Source organism: Ylistrum balloti, unplaced genomic scaffold (genome assembly GCF_031769215.1).
Source record: "Ylistrum balloti isolate Yb309-2 unplaced genomic scaffold, AGI_CSIRO_Ybal_v1 Utg370290, whole genome shotgun sequence".
NCBI lineage: Eukaryota > Metazoa > Mollusca > Bivalvia > Pectinida > Pectinidae > Ylistrum > Ylistrum balloti.
The window spans coordinates 446,469-462,362 of NW_026782220.1; the positions used below are offsets into that span (position 1 = coordinate 446,469).

The window sequence follows — 15,894 nt, forward strand, 5'->3', positions numbered from 1 at the left end:
ACAGGTGTCTATTAGGTATACAGTCTTTAAGAGAGGTTTAACAACGGTTGTAGTTAGACCTATAGAAGAAAATGAATTAACTTGTAATTAGTCTGTACAATTAATGAGGTCAATTAATCCTTAATTGGTTTTTAAGGTTATTATAACTATGTGTTGAAAATATGTTTCCATTTCTACTGATTTCAGGAGTGATGAGAAGATAGAAATCAATAAATGGCATGAAGTGTATGTACAGAAAGTAGATAGGGCTGGGACACTGGTTATAGACAGCAGTGAGGAACGGCTCACTATGGCAGAATCTCAGGTAACATTGAGTTAAAGGTAACACAGAGTTACAGGTAATGCTGAGATGTCAGTGAGTCTCGGATAACACTGAGGTGCCAGTGAGTCTCAGGTAACACTGAGGTGCCAGTGAGTCTCAGGTAACACTGAGGTGTCAGTGAGTCTCAGGTAACACTGAAGTGTCAGTGAGTCTCAGGTAACACTGCGGTGTCAGTGAGTCTCAGGTAACACTGAAGTGTCAGTGAGTCTCAGGTAACACTGAGGTATCAATGAGTCTCGGATAACACTGAGGTGTCAGTGAGTCTCAGGTAACACTGAGGTGTCAGTGAGTCTCAGGTAACACTGAGGTGTCAGTGAGTCTCAGGTAACACAGAGGTGTCAGTGAGTCTCAGGTAACACTGAAGTGTCAGTGAGTCTCAGGTAACACTGAAGTGTCAGTGAGTCTCAGGTAACACAGAGGTGTCAGTGAGTCTCAGGTAACACTGAGGTGTCAGTGAGTCTCAAGTAATACTGCCAGATATCTGTGAGTCTCTGATGTAATGCCAGGTTGTCAGTGAATCTCAAGTTGATATTACTTGACTAATGCATAAAAATAGATCTACATTTATACAAGCAATGTAGCTGGCTGATTATAAAGAATGATTAGTGTGATAGTAATAAGACGTATCATATAGCTATAATGCCTACCTAACATGTTCCATTTTATGTCCTTAAAATAACTTTACTGATCTTGTTTAATAGGGAGGACTGACAGAGCTGAACCTTCAGGAAAGTAATCTGTTTTTAGGAGGTTTCAGGAATAACAACACCATTCCAGTTGACTCTAATATCCTCTATAATTTTACTGGTGTGATACAGAGGGTAAGTTTTCTCTCCAGTATCCTCTATATCCTCTATAATTTTACTGGTGTGATACAGAGGGTAAGTTTTCTCTCCAGTATCCTCTATAATTTTACTGGTGTGATACAGAGGGTAAGTTTTCTCTCCAATATCCTCTTACTGGTGTGATACAGAGGGTAAGTTTTCTCTCCAATATCCTCTATAATTTTACTGGTGTGATACAGAGGGTAAGTTTTCTCTCCAATATCCTCTATAATTTTACTGGTGCGATACAGAGGGTAAGTTTTCTCTCCAATATCCTCTAGAATTTTACTGGTGCGATACAGAGGGTAAGTTTTCTCTCCTTTACAAGCTGGCATTATGCGTTGAATTAATTTTTTTTATTAATTTTTAATTAAGTTTATTAATTATATTTCAAATATAAGTAGGTTCCTAAGGTTTCTCATCAGTACTGAGATCATCAGATTCAGAAAATAAGACAACAAATTGCTATAGTAGTTTTTGAAGCAGTTGTATGCTTCACTTTGTCTTAAAATTTCTATTTGGTATAAAGTTTTCACTTTGTAATGATGTTTTATGATAACTGGAGACCTCTGCTTTGATTAGATAGATATGTAATAGAAAATAAGTAGAATTCAACAGAGGATATTCAAGTAGAACACATTTCACTTTAATACTGTTAAAATATCGTAATTGTAGATCTATATAAATGGTCGCCTGGTAGACAATATTATGGAGGTGGCTCGAGACGCTGTCAATATCCAGGAATACATGGGAAATCCCTGCAACGTCAATCCCTGTCTCAACGGAGGCGTGTGTGTGCCCAAACTCAACGCTGCTGACTGCAAGTGCCCGATGAAATACCTCGGTCAACGGTGTGAGAAACGTACGTAACAACAGCCAACACCTAGCAATATACCCTACAGTGTGCTCTGATCTCAAGGTCACTGATGAATGTTTCATCAATTATTCTGATGTGCAACATATCATAGCTTAGTCGATAATTAGAGCTGAGAGCTATGAATTATTTATAGTCTTTGGGGCAGTTATGAGATGATGCAGCTTTCTTCACACCCAAACATATTATAATTAGTTAACACCTTCCTTTAGTTCAAGGAGAACCTTGTGTTAAACGTGAAAATTGAACATTAATATTTAATATCATTGGTTCATTCGAGAAGATTAGCTGATGTTCATTGTCTGTCAGTTTTTATATGCCCAACGGAAACTTTGAGGGATTTATTGAAAGTATGTCAGTCCCTGGTGTAACATTGTAAACATGAATTTGTTTCTTCTGGTATTCTTAATCACCATAACATGAATTTGTGTTATGCTGAACAGCAGTTTGATGTGTATGTATTAGAAATGAAGTGACTTCCCCATGTTTGTTTCAAATTATTCATTTTGTTGTTTGTCTCCTCAATCTCAGTCTTCAGCCATTATTATTAGCTCACCTGGCCCAAAGTGCCAAGTGAGGTTATGCCATAGCCCAACAAAGTTTGCAAATAGAAATGAGGTCAAATATGGTAAAACATTTAAACAGCTTCTTCCAAAATACCAGAAGGCCTTGAATCATTATATTTGGCTGGAAGGTTCCTCTGATGGAGCATAACAAAAGAAATTTCCTTGACCCTTATTCAAAGTCGCAGAGGTCAAGTGTGTTTAAATGACTTCTCCCCAAATAACAGAAGGCCTAGAATCATAATATTAGGCTACTATGTTCCTCTTGTGGTGTTCTACAAAGTTTGCTAAAAGAAATTACCTTGACCAATCTTCAAGGTTACAGGGGTCAAATGTGTTAAAATGTTTAAACAATTTCTTCTAGAATCATTATATATGGCTGAAAGGTTCCTTTGGTGAAGCCCAACAAAGTTTGTTAGAAGAAATGACCTTGTCTCATATTCAAGGTCACAGAGGTCAAATATATTATTAAAACCTTTGGAAAGAATCATTATATTTGGCTGGAAGGGTCCTTTGATGAAGCCCAACAAAGTTTGTTAGAAGAAATGACCTTGTCTCATATTCAAGGTCACAGAGGTCAAATATATTAAAACCTTTAAACGACTTCTTCCAAATTACTGGAAGGCCTAGAATCATTATATTTGGCTGGAAGGGTCCTTTGATGAAGCATAAGAAAGTTTGCAAAAATAAATTACCTTGACCCATATTTAAGGTCGCAGAAGTCAAATGTGTTAAAACCTTTAAACGACTTCTCCCGAAACACCGGAAGGCCTAGAATCATTATATTAGACTACTATGTTCCTCTTATGGTGTCCTATAAAGTTTGCTAAATGAAATGACCTTGACCAGTCTGCAAGGTCACAGGTGTCAAATGTGTTCAAGCGTTTAAACAATTTCTTCTGAAATATCGAAAAGCCTAGAAGCATTATATTTGGCCAGTATGTTCCTTTTATGAAGTCCAAGAAAGATTGCCAAAAAAAATGACCCATAGTCAAGGTCAGAGGGGTCAAATGTGTTACACGTGGAACATATGCACAGAAATAGTACTGTTGGTCATAAAGATCCAGGTGAGCGATACAGGCCCTCTGGGGCTCTTGTTTTCAATGATTTTCATACAAATCGCCCTCCATTTTTTTCCCCCAACATTTTGTCCCCCTTCTATCCCCATAGATCTGCTCTTTCAGTTTTTAAACGATTTCTTTGAAACTTATAAGGCTTTATAACCATGACAAGAAATTTTGTTTTGATGATAATGCAACATCATCTTGATTTTATTAACTTTTTGAAAAAGTTATTACTTTTAGCTTTGATTCTGTCAGGAGTTCTGCTCTTTTAGCTTACAACCATGAGTATGAAATACTGTTTTACCTGCTGCATTTTGACAGGAAAGTTTTGGCAGAGTTATTGCCCTTTGTTCTTTCTTGCCAGGTATGGGTCCCACCACAGTTTGGTTAGAACTTATTTCCTTCATGCTTGTATGGCTATAAATGACATGCAATCCCTCTCACCAGTGCTTTGATTAGATGGTTATCATTTCATTTCCATATTTGTATGGAATATGGAAATTACATATTTATCTTTGCTATAGGTACAGGTGTATATTGTTCTATTCCACAATACTCTTTAACTGATCTTCAATACAAATCACTTAATATTGATATAAAGTGCCTTTGGTAATCAGTTTAACATTAATATTGTTACCAGTATCAAAGGGAGGGAAGGTATTACCAGTTCCTATGATTCTGATTTCAAGTTTTCGTGCACTTTTTTGACAGAATATGAAATGTCCACAGGACAGCATAACAGGCCAACTTGACCTTTTTTATTAATGTTTAAAGAAAATATTCATGATTTCGTGTCTTTTTTTCCATCTTGGCAGGTTCTGATGCTATAAACAAAGACTTGCCTGTTAAATTTGATGGACACACCTTTCTTCGATATCCAAATGAAATATCCCATGAGTAAGTAAACCTTGTACCGGCAGATTATAAATGTTGTCAGTTAACACATGTTCATTTTTAACTTAGCTCATTAATAAGTAACTTAACTCATTAATAAGTAACTTATCTCATTAATAAATAACTTATCTCATTAATAAGTAACTTTGCTCCTTTATAATAACTAAGAGCTGGTTAATAAGTAACTTAGCTTGGTTTATAATTATCTTAGCTTTATAATAAGAATCTTACCTTGTTAAGTGTTGGCACTTGGTTTTGTAAACAAACTTGTAAACAACAAAACAAATAAAGCTTTTGTAAATAAACATATTATGCAATAAAATTAGACAGATATTAGTGCAGAAGTCTCTTGTCTTATGGTCTTGACTGCTAAACCTTAATCACTCTATGTGAATGATATAAACTGGAATTTTTATGTTATGTTTATCTTTTGTAAAGGGTTCCAGGACAACGCACAAACAAGTACACAATAAAATTTCGAGTTGCAAGAAATGGTCTCCTCTTGTTCCAACAAGGAGCACTTCCTGTGTTAGAGGATTACTTGGCCATCGCTGTGGTGGACGGACGAGTTCAGCTCAGCTACAATCTTGGTCGTCAGAATGAAAACGACCTTCATATCATAACATCAACAGTACCAGTGGACAATGGACAGTGGCATACTTTGGTAGTCAACAGGTCAGTATCATACACAGACAGGGTAGGAATATGGTTATTGTATTGTCATTGTAGTAGTCAGTGTAGGTAACAGAGACTGTCATTTTAGTGGTCAGTGTAGGTAACACAACTGTCATTGTAGTGGTCAGTGTAGGTAACAGAGGCTGTCATTGTAGTGGTCAGTGAAGGTAACAGAGGCTGTCATTGTAGTGGTCAGTGAAGGTAACACAGCTGTCATTGTAGTGGTCAGTGTAGGTAACAGAGGCTGTCATTGTAGTGGTCAGTGAAGGTAACAGAGGCTGTCATTGTAGTGGTCAGTGTAGGTAACACAGCTGTCATTGTAGTGGTCAGTGTAGGTAACAGAGGCTAAAAATTGTAGTGGTCAGTGTAGGTAACAGAGGCTAAAAATTGTAGTGGTCAGTGTAGGTAACAGAGGCTGTCATTGTAGTGGTCAGTGTAGGTAACAGAGACTATAAATTGGAGTGGTCAGTGTAGGTAACAGAGACTGTCATTGTAGTGGTCAGTGTAGGTTACAGAGGCTAAAAATTGCAGTGGTCAGTGTAGGTAACAGAGACTGTCATTGTAGTGGTCAGTGTAGGTAACAGAGGCTGTCATTGTAGTGGTCAGTGTAGGTAACAGAGGCTGTCATTGTAGTGGTCAGTGTAGGTAACAGAGGCTGTCATTGTAGTGGTCAGTGTAGGTAACAGAGGCTGTCATTGTAGTGGTCAGTGTAGGTAACAGAGGCTGTCATTGTAGTGGTCAGTGTAGGTAACAGAGGCTAAAAATTGTAGTGGTCAGTGTAGGTAACAGGGACTGTCATTGTAGTGGTCAGTGTAGGTAACAGGGACTGTCATTGTAGTGGTCAGTGTAGGTAACAGAGACTGTCATTGTAGTGGTCAGTGTAGGTAACAGAGGCTGTCATTTTAGTGGTCAGTGTAGGTAACAGGGACTGTCATTGTAGTGGTCAGTGTATGTAACAGAGGCTGTCATTTTAGTGGTCAGTGTAGGTAACAGGGACTGTCATTGTAGTGGTCAGTGTAGGTAACAGAGGCTGTCATTGTAGTGGTCAGTGTAGGTAACAGAGGCTGTCATTTTAGTGGTCAGTGTAGGTAACAGAGACTGCTCAGTTAAGGGACAGAGACAAGTCTGTATAGGGAACAGAGACTGATCAGTGTGAGGAACAGAAACTAGTCGCTGAAGGGGAGATAGACTGGTCAACGTAGGAATAGAGTCTGGTCATAGTAGGGAACAGAGACTCAGCAATATAGGCCTTTTTCCATCCGCACCAGTTAAATAGCTGGCTATCAACTCTCTTCAAATAAATGACCTGACAAACTTCAGGGTATGAAATGTGTGAATACCTTGTTATGTGCAAAAACCGACTTTTCTTGACTTTTAACATGTACTGTTTAGAAGGGTCATAGAAATTTGTCACAATCTTTTCTTTGTGCAAACTTTTGTTTTTTAATCTGCATGATAGATGAATTAACATGACACGTTGTTTATTACAGAGATGAAAGACAAGCAACTCTACAGGTAGACGAGGAACGACCAGTGAAAGGTGTGTCCTCTGAGGGAGCCTCACAGCTCGACACTGATGGCAATCTCTGGATTGGTAGGTTTAAATGTGTCCATAAAGTTAATATGCTACAAAACTGAGGATATTGTACATATCTGATACTGTGATATCTGTAATTTTCATGAAGGATTCTTTTTCATGATTTTGTGTATATACCCATAATCCACAAATTCATGTGTCCACATTTTGTCATTTTGTTAAAATTTGTATAATTTTTTTTTTTTTTTTTTTAAATTAGTCTGCAAAATTAATTATCAATGAAAATGTATTTTTATGAAATAACACCACGGATTAGTACAGAGTATGGCATCTAGGCAGATTTATAGTTATCTTTAGGGATTCTTTCCATGTTTAAGAACATTTGATCTTAATCTAATTGAACGTAATGTTGAAGTTGAACTTGACAACTGACCTTGAATGCTCTGCTCTCTCTGATTCTAAATTTTATGCTCCCTAAAAGGAGAGCATATAGTCTGTCTGTCTGTCCCTCAATCTGTCCAACATAATTCTGTCTGTAACATATAACAAAAACTTTGTGAGGTATCAGTATGAAATTTTATAATTAGATAGATCTTGATCAAGATCAAGGTTGATCAAGAACCATAACTCTGTTTTGTATAATTTAGGAGTCGTTGCCTTTTGTTATTTCTGATACTTAAATATTGTCCGAAACATAACACAAAAACTATTAGCGTTCTCAACATAAAAATTCTAGCATTTATTATGGGCGTATCGATCAGTTCTCTTGTTATTGAGAGGTGATATTAGTTTGTGTGCAATGATGAAGTGTAACAAAGAATTAAATCATAAAACATCGACATTTTTCTTTTGTTTGCAGGAGGAAAAAGTAGCCTGCCACATGGACTGCCAAATCAATACTACGATGGGTTTAGGGGCTGTATTGAAGAAGTTTATATAAATGACCATAAGCTTCAGATGATTGACCACAGAAGTGACCAAAGATCCCCTATAGTCAGGTTCTGTGTATGATAAATGTTTACTGGATATTGGTCAGTGTAAAAATACAAGTGGACTTCTGAACAAATGTGCTTGATTTGACCAACACAATAGGAATGTCCAACGCTGAGATACCAAAGTGTTGCCATAGTAACTTGTGACTTACATAAGGATGGATCATTCAGCTGTAGATCTCTAAGAGACCACTGCCCTGATGAGATTAAGAAATGATCACATCTTATACATCATAAGTTTATCTTAAATGATTGTTATCAGAAGAATGGTCTACAGACAAAATTGACAAATTGATCACTCTGTCAACCAAATGTGTCTGTATTAATTCTCTGATGTCTGTCACCAGGACATGTCAATTTGACTTCCTCAATGTCTGTTTCAACTGGACATGTCCAGGTGACTTCTACAATGTCTGTGTCAACAGGATGTGTCAATTTGACTTTTGCAATGTCTGTGTCAACAGGATGTGTCATTTTGACTTTCACAATGTCTGTGTCAACAGGGTGTGTCAATTTGACTTCTGCAATGTCTGTGTCAACAGGATGTGTCAATTTGACTTCTGCAATGTCTGTGTCAACAGGATGTGTCAGTGTGACAACTACAGTTTGTATGTCGTTAGGACATATCAACATGACTCTTACCATGTTTTTGTCAGCAGGATTTGTCAATGTAAAAACTTCAGTATATCAATAGGATATGTGAATTTGACCTGTGCCTGTCTGAATGTGACGGACTTATCAATGTATCACCATCCATTCACAAGTAATATCTGTTACAAGCTTCACTTGAACTAAGCCAGTGTATGCCAGGTACATAAAGCCAATCATCCTCCCAGTCAAATCTGATGAGATTTTTGCGCGTACAGAGACAACCATTTCTGACTGATCTATGTATCAACAGGTACATTATGATTGTGTGTTTAGAATGAAGGTCAGTTTGAAGTGGTGTTTGACAGTTTTGAGAAGAGGAAATTTGGAAGGATTATGAGGAAAAATCTTAATGATACATGGTTATTGTGTAATTGTCAGATGAACTACACAGTTAGAGTGGCACCACATTGTGGAATTAATGTTGAGATGTTCTTACCACTGAACAAGACATAGGAATTGACAGAAATGTGTTTGTGGTGTGGTTTTGAAGTTTAAGTAGCATCTTATTGTAAAGGAGCAGCTGGAAGTGGTACCTTATCTATACAATGTACATGATCTGTGGGAAAGGACCCTAGAAAGGCATACACATAACCTAGAAACGGTGTAAAAAAACCACAGGAAAGTTTGTTAGAAGGAGCAGTGCAGGTTTTAGACCTGATTATCTCCAAAACATTAGAGAAAGACTCGGGGACAGAATGGAAAAGTGTTGTTATAAACAACGAAAGAAAATGAAAACAGGACACAGGGGAAAAGTGTTATATTGGAAAGAAATAGGACACAGCCGAAAAACATTGTGGTAAAAAGAAATAGGACACAGCAGAATGGTGTTATATTAGAAAGAAATAGGACACAGCAGAAAAGATGTTTTGCGTTGGTGAATGTTGATGGTTGAAATTGTTGCATAATTTTGTTTTCTTTAACACTTTATGATTTCGGATTAGAATTACATGTGATTTTTTTTTGGTTATTGTAAATGTAATGTCTCGGATACATGGATAATGAACGTATACTATGATTAAATCTCGATGTCTAGTTACTTCATAAAGCTGGCCTCATCACAAGGCTTCATGGAAGTAATGATAGTTACATCATGGTAAGTCGTGTAGGTTAATATTAAGATACATGTTGTGATTTCATGTAAATTACTTTGGAGGTATATGTTTTTGTGGCTGTCAAGCTGATATGACAAAAAATGAAAGTATTGGTGTACGTAACACTGCTTATATAATGTATATACATTTTTTTTTTATTTCATTCTGTGAATATTTCACTGAATTCATTTCCAGAAACAAAAGCGGATTACCAAATTTTATTCCTGAAGGCTATCATATATTCACATTGAATTAAGGCCATTTTGAATTTCACCTCTCGATGAATATACTATTGATGTTAAACACCAACCGTGATCATAAGATGGTGGGTGTCATGATCACGAACCAGGTCCATCTGATGGTGGGTGTCATGACCACGAACCAGTTCCATCTGATGGTGGATGTCATGATCAGTTTGGTATGTCTTATTCAACTTAAATATATGTTTACTTCAGTTATGGCTGATAATTTGCTTCACAAAGATTAATATAAAAAAGTGTCTTAGATTTGGTGGCAAGATATGACATCTTGTTTATGGAATAGTTATCTAAGTTGTAGTATGTCTAAAGTTTTATTTCACAACATTTGGTTCAACTTTAATGTGTTCAGGTCATAGATAACAGAACTTTATTATCATGTTAGTTCTATTTATAGTTTGAACTTGACATGCTAATAGAACTGTGTTACTGCAAATGTTTACGTCATATGTGTTTTAAGATTAATGTGTTCAGATTAAAAAATTTATCACTGCATCAGTTGATGTCATGTGGTTTGAACTAGATATCACGTCAGTTTATGTCATGTGGTTTGAACTAGATATCACTACGTCATTTGATGTCATGTGGTTTGAACTAGATATCACTATGTCAGTTGATGTCATGTGGTTTGAACTAGATATTACTACGTCAGTTGATGTCATGTGGTTTGAACTAGATATCATCACTATCAGTTGGTGTCATGTGGTTTGAACTAGATATCATCACTATCAGTTGATGTCATGTGGTTTGAACTAGATATCACTGCATCAGTTGATGTCATGTGGTTTGAACTAGATATCACTACATCAGTTGATGTCATGTGGTTTGAACTAGATATCACTACGTCAGTTGATGTCATGTGGTTTGAACTAGATATCACTACGTCAGTTGATGTCATGTGGTTTGAACTAGATATCACTACATCAGTTGATGTCATGTGGTTTGAACTAGATATCATCTCTATCAGTTGATGTCATGTGGTTTGAACTAGATATCACTACATCAGTTGATGTCACGTGGTTTGAATTAAATATCATTGCATCATTTATGTTGTACAATCTCCATGTGCTAATTAATTAAGAATGCCAGCTTCATTTTGGAGGAATTCTCTCCAATGAAATAAACTATTGTTATAAACCATGTTGTATGCGTCATTGTTTGTCATTACCACACAGTGTTATCTGAGATATCTGGACTAGTTCTGTAGTTTTATCTGAGATATTGGGACTAGTTCTGTAGATTTATCTGAGATATTGGGACTAGTTCTGTAGTTTTATCAGAGATATTGGGCCTAGTTCTGTAGATTTATCTGAGATATTGGGACTAGTTCTGTAGATTTATCTGAGATATTGGGGCTAGTTCTGTAGATTTATCTGAGATATTGGGACTAGTTCTGTAGATTTATCTGAGATATCTGGACTAGTTCTGTAGATTTATCAGAGATATTGGAACTAGTTCTGTAGTTTTATCTGAGATATTGGGACTAGTTCTGTTGTTTATCTGAGATATTGGGACTAGTTCTGTAGTTTTAACTGAGATATCTGGACTAGTTCTGTAGATTTATCTGAGATATTGGGACAAGTTCTGTAGTTTTATGTGAGATATTGGGACTAGTTCTGTTGTTTATCTGAGATATTGGGACTAGTTCTGTAGTTTTATCTGAGATATTGGGGCTAGTTCTGTAGATTTATCTGAGATATTGGGACTAGTTCTGTAGTTTTATCTGAGATATTGGGACTAGTTCTGTTGTTTATCTGAGATATTGAGACTAGTTCTGTAGATTTATCTGAGATATTGGGACTAGTTCTGTAGTTTTATCTGAGATATTGAGACTAGTTCTGTAGATTTATCTGAGATATTGGGACTAGTTCTGTAGTTTTATCTGAGATATTGGGGCTAGTCCTGTAGATTTATCTGAGATATTGGGACTAGTTCTGTAGATTTATCTGAGATATCTGGACTAGTTCTGTAGATTTATCGGCGATATTGGGACTAGTTCTGTAGTTTTATCTGAGATATTGGGACTAGTTCTGTTGTTTATCTGAGATATTGGGACTAGTTCTGTAGATTTATCTGAGATATTTTAGTTCTGAGATATTGGGACTAGTTCTGTAGATTTATCTGAGATATTGAGACTAGTTTTGTTTATCTGAGATATTGGGACTAGTTCTGTAGTTTTATCTGAGATATTGGGACTAGTTCTGTAGATTTATCTGAGATATTGGGACTAGTTCTGTAGATTTATCTGAGATATTGGGACTAGTTCTGTAGATTTATCTGAGATATTGGGACTAGTTCTGTAGATTTATCTGAGATATTGGGACTAGTTTTGTAGATTTATCTGAGATATTGAGACTAGTTCTGTAGTTTTATCTGAGATATTGGGACTAGTTCTGTAGTATTATCGGAGATATTGGGACTAGTTCTGTAGATTTATCTGAGATATTGGGACTAGTTCTGTAGATTTATCTGAGATATTGGAACTAGTTCTGTTGTTTATCTGAGATATTGGGACTAGTTCTGTAGATTTATCTGAGATATTGGGACTAGTTTTGTTTATCTGAGATATTGGGACTAGTTCTGTAGATTTATCTGAGATATTGGGACTAGTTTTGTTTGACTGAGATATTGGGCCTAGTTCTGTAGTTTTATCTGAGCCTAGTTCTGTAGTTTTATCTGAGATATTGGGACTAGTTCTGTAGATTTATCTGAGATATTGGGACTAGTTCTGTAGTATTATCTGAGATATTGGGACTAGTTCTGTAGTTTTATCTGAGATATTGGGACTAGTTCTGTGAGATATTTATCTGTAGATTTATCTGAGATATTGGGACTAGTTCTGTAGATTTATCTGAGATATTGGGACTAGTTCTGTAGATTTATCTGAGATATTGGGACTAGTTCTGTAGATTTATCTGAGATATTGGGACTAGTTCTGTAGATTTATCTGAGATATTGGGACTAGTTCTGTAGTTTTATCTGAGATATTGGGACTAGTTCTGTAGTTTTATCTGAGATATTGGGACTAGTTCTGTAGATTTATCTGAGATATTGGGACTAGTTCTGTAGATTTATCTGAGATATTGGGACTAGTTCTGTAGATTTATCTGAGATATTGGGACTAGTTCTGTAGATTTATCTGAGATATTGGGACTAGTTCTGTAGATTTATCTGAGATATTGGGACTAGTTTTGTTTATCTGAGATATTGGGACTAGTTCTGTAGATTTATCTGAGATATTGGGACTAGTTCTGTAGATTTATCTGAGATATTGGGACTAGTTCTGTAGTTTTATCTGAGATATTGGGACTAGTTCTGTAGATTTATCTGAGATATTGGAACTAGTTCTGTTGTTTATCTGAGATATTGGGACTAGTTCTGTAGTTTTATCTGAGATATTGGGACTAGTTCTGTAGTTTTATCTGAGATATTGAGACTAGTTTTGTTTATCTGAGATATTGGGACTAGTTCTGTAGTTTTATCTGAGATATTGGGACTAGTTCTGTAGTTTTATCTGAGATATTGGGACTAGTTCTGTAGATTTATCTGAGATATTGGGACTAGTTCTGTAGATTTATCTGAGATATTGGGACTAGTTTTGTTTATCTGAGATATTGGGACTAGTTCTGTAGTTTTATCTGAGATATTGGGACTAGTTTTGTTTATCTGAGATATTGGGACTAGTTCTGTAGATTTATCTGAGATATTGGGACTAGTTCTGTAGTTTTATCTGAGATATTGGGACTAGTTTTGTTTATCTGAGATATTGGGACTAGTTCTGTAGATTTATCTGAGATATTGGGACTAGTTCTGTAGATTTATCTGAGATATTGGGACTAGTTTTGTTTATCTGAGATATTGGGACTAGTTCTGTAGTTTTATCTGAGATATTGGGACTAGTTCTGTAGTTTTATGTGAGATATTGGAACTAGTTTCGTCACGCTCTGCATACAGGCGTTAAAATATATGACAGACACACTTGTACAGAAACAGTATTGTATACCTTGAAAAGTTTGCCCTTGTTAAATTTGTGGCCAACGGGTTAAAAAAAGTCTTTCACTTGACAACTCATCCCTATGGTGAGTAGATCTATGCTTACAGACACTAGTCTCGTGCAAATGTGCATCACATTGTTAGAAATAAATATTCACCAAAAAAAGTGTGTACAATCCATGTATATTTTTATCACACTTCACAGGAAATAATAGCTCTAATACATAGTTACACTACTCCACAGTTCCATGTGAAATAAAAGACAGAATAATTCCACTAAGTAATAATGAAGGTAATGAATTCAGCCACATACTTAGATGAGGTGACTGGTCACGTGGTACATGTGACGTCAAAGTGTTGCTAATTTGATTGGTCATAACCTTTTTGTTTTATCTAAACATATTTTATTGAACAATTACAATGGGATTGGGAACAAGTTTTCCATCTTACATTAAGCCATTTACCCATAAAGTTTGACAAAATACATTTTGACAAGACAAAACCATTGTTTAAATACAGAATTGAAGGAGAGAAAGTCATACATACAATTTATGTAATTTCGTGTAACTAAGTGTCTCCTAAACGGAGTAAGGAGAGACAATAAATGAAAAATTATTTTAGGGAAAAAGAGAGAGAAAGATAGATATCGAAGTTTGTTAGAGTTAAATATATATTGCTATATGACATATTTTTACATCATCTTCCCTAGAGAAGTTATCATTACCATGTAGTAGTAACTGCAGGTCTAGTGGGATAAAATCATTTAGTTCTCGGAAAAGAATTACTCTCTGGTCCGTCTAATTATTGCAAACGAAGAAGTAGTGAAAAGTGTCTTCAAGATGATGTCCGCATTGGCAGTGACGGTAATCTATTGAATTGGATCTGAAACGTCAAGTATACGTCCCTGGAAAAGGTTATTGTTTAAAGTACTAGAATTATTTCTTAGCCGAGCATGCGGTATACTGGCTTTCCGATCACCAGTCAAATGATAAGTTAGAACTATTAACAGGGGTTCAAATAGAACTTGACAAATCTAACCGGTCAGTATCGTCGGGTCTGCTGTTAAAAGTTCAAAATTAGCTTCACTTTAAGATGTTATTTTTCTTTCGCATGTCCTTGTAGAAGCAGTCCCAACGGTCAATTCAACAATCGTCGCTTTGTCGTCTGAAAGGTTGTTTTCAATGTCAATTACGTCAGAGAATTTGGAAATGCACGTGTCAGAGAGTAGTATAGGGTCATGCAGTGTAACGCTCGTGCGTCCAATACGTGTCGTGCTGTCTGTTACATTAGTCAGGTGACACGAATGGATAATATCAGAAATTACATGAGTGTTTTCTACTGTTAGCACGGACTTAAATATAGATATACTAATACGTGCTGTTAGGAGATCAACATTTATATCACCAACAAACACTGTGTGTGGAGTTTCATGAAAAACGGATTCTAGAGGAATTCGAAAGTGATTCCAAAAGGAATGTGCAATATTCGAAGGTCTATACAAAGTACATAATAGGTGTTTCTGCCTTGGAAACTGGATCTCTGTCAAAATAACTTCACCTACTCGAAATTCTAAGTCAACTCTACGACGATTGCACAAGAGACTGGATGTGTAAACAGTTATCCCCCCTTCCGGGGTTCCGAGATTCTTGCGGTGCAAGACATGGCCATCTATGAGTACTTCAGCATCAGCTGTAGATGTATCAAGGTGAGTCTCAGTGTCACAGGAAATGTCATAATCAGATGTCAGATTTTCTAATTGTTTATTTCTTAGGCGACGAATATTCAATTGAATGGCAGATATGTCGTTGTTTTGGTCAGGTGTGCCTGGGTTAGGATGGACGTCATTACAGGCTAGGAGCAGGAGATACAGTATAGATAGAACGTTTAAATTATTAGTTATGTCGGAAAGCAAGACATGAATGAAAAAAAATAATTTAGTTAGATAAATATTACATTGAACCTGCAGTTTTTTTTTTTTAAAAAAAGCAACCATATTTATGTAAACGAAAACCTTTTGATAAATATATAAGTCATGAATACACTGGTAGAAACAGCCGATAGTCGCTCGATACTGAGCTAGATCATAACCCGTGGTCGTCAAACAATAACGTAAACTTAGAGAGGTCATCGGGCAAATTTACCATAGTTAAGATATAC

General features: G+C 36.1%; 1 protein-coding gene across 1 annotated transcript in view; it reads left to right on the top strand.

Annotated features, from left to right (window-relative positions):
- LOC132552970 (agrin-like) overlaps positions 1–7,764 on the top strand; it is a 43,006-nt gene extending 35,242 nt beyond the window's left edge. Inside the window, exons 19-25 of the mRNA XM_060217172.1 lie at positions 187–304; positions 1,024–1,143; positions 1,822–2,008; positions 4,463–4,544; positions 4,980–5,216; positions 6,707–6,810; positions 7,613–7,764. Of these exons, the coding sequence (XP_060073155.1) occupies positions 187–304; positions 1,024–1,143; positions 1,822–2,008; positions 4,463–4,544; positions 4,980–5,216; positions 6,707–6,810; positions 7,613–7,764 (1,000 nt within the window). The remainder of the gene's footprint in view (positions 1–186; positions 305–1,023; positions 1,144–1,821; positions 2,009–4,462; positions 4,545–4,979; positions 5,217–6,706; positions 6,811–7,612) is intronic.
- The last annotated feature ends 8,130 nt before the right edge of the window (positions 7,765–15,894 follow it).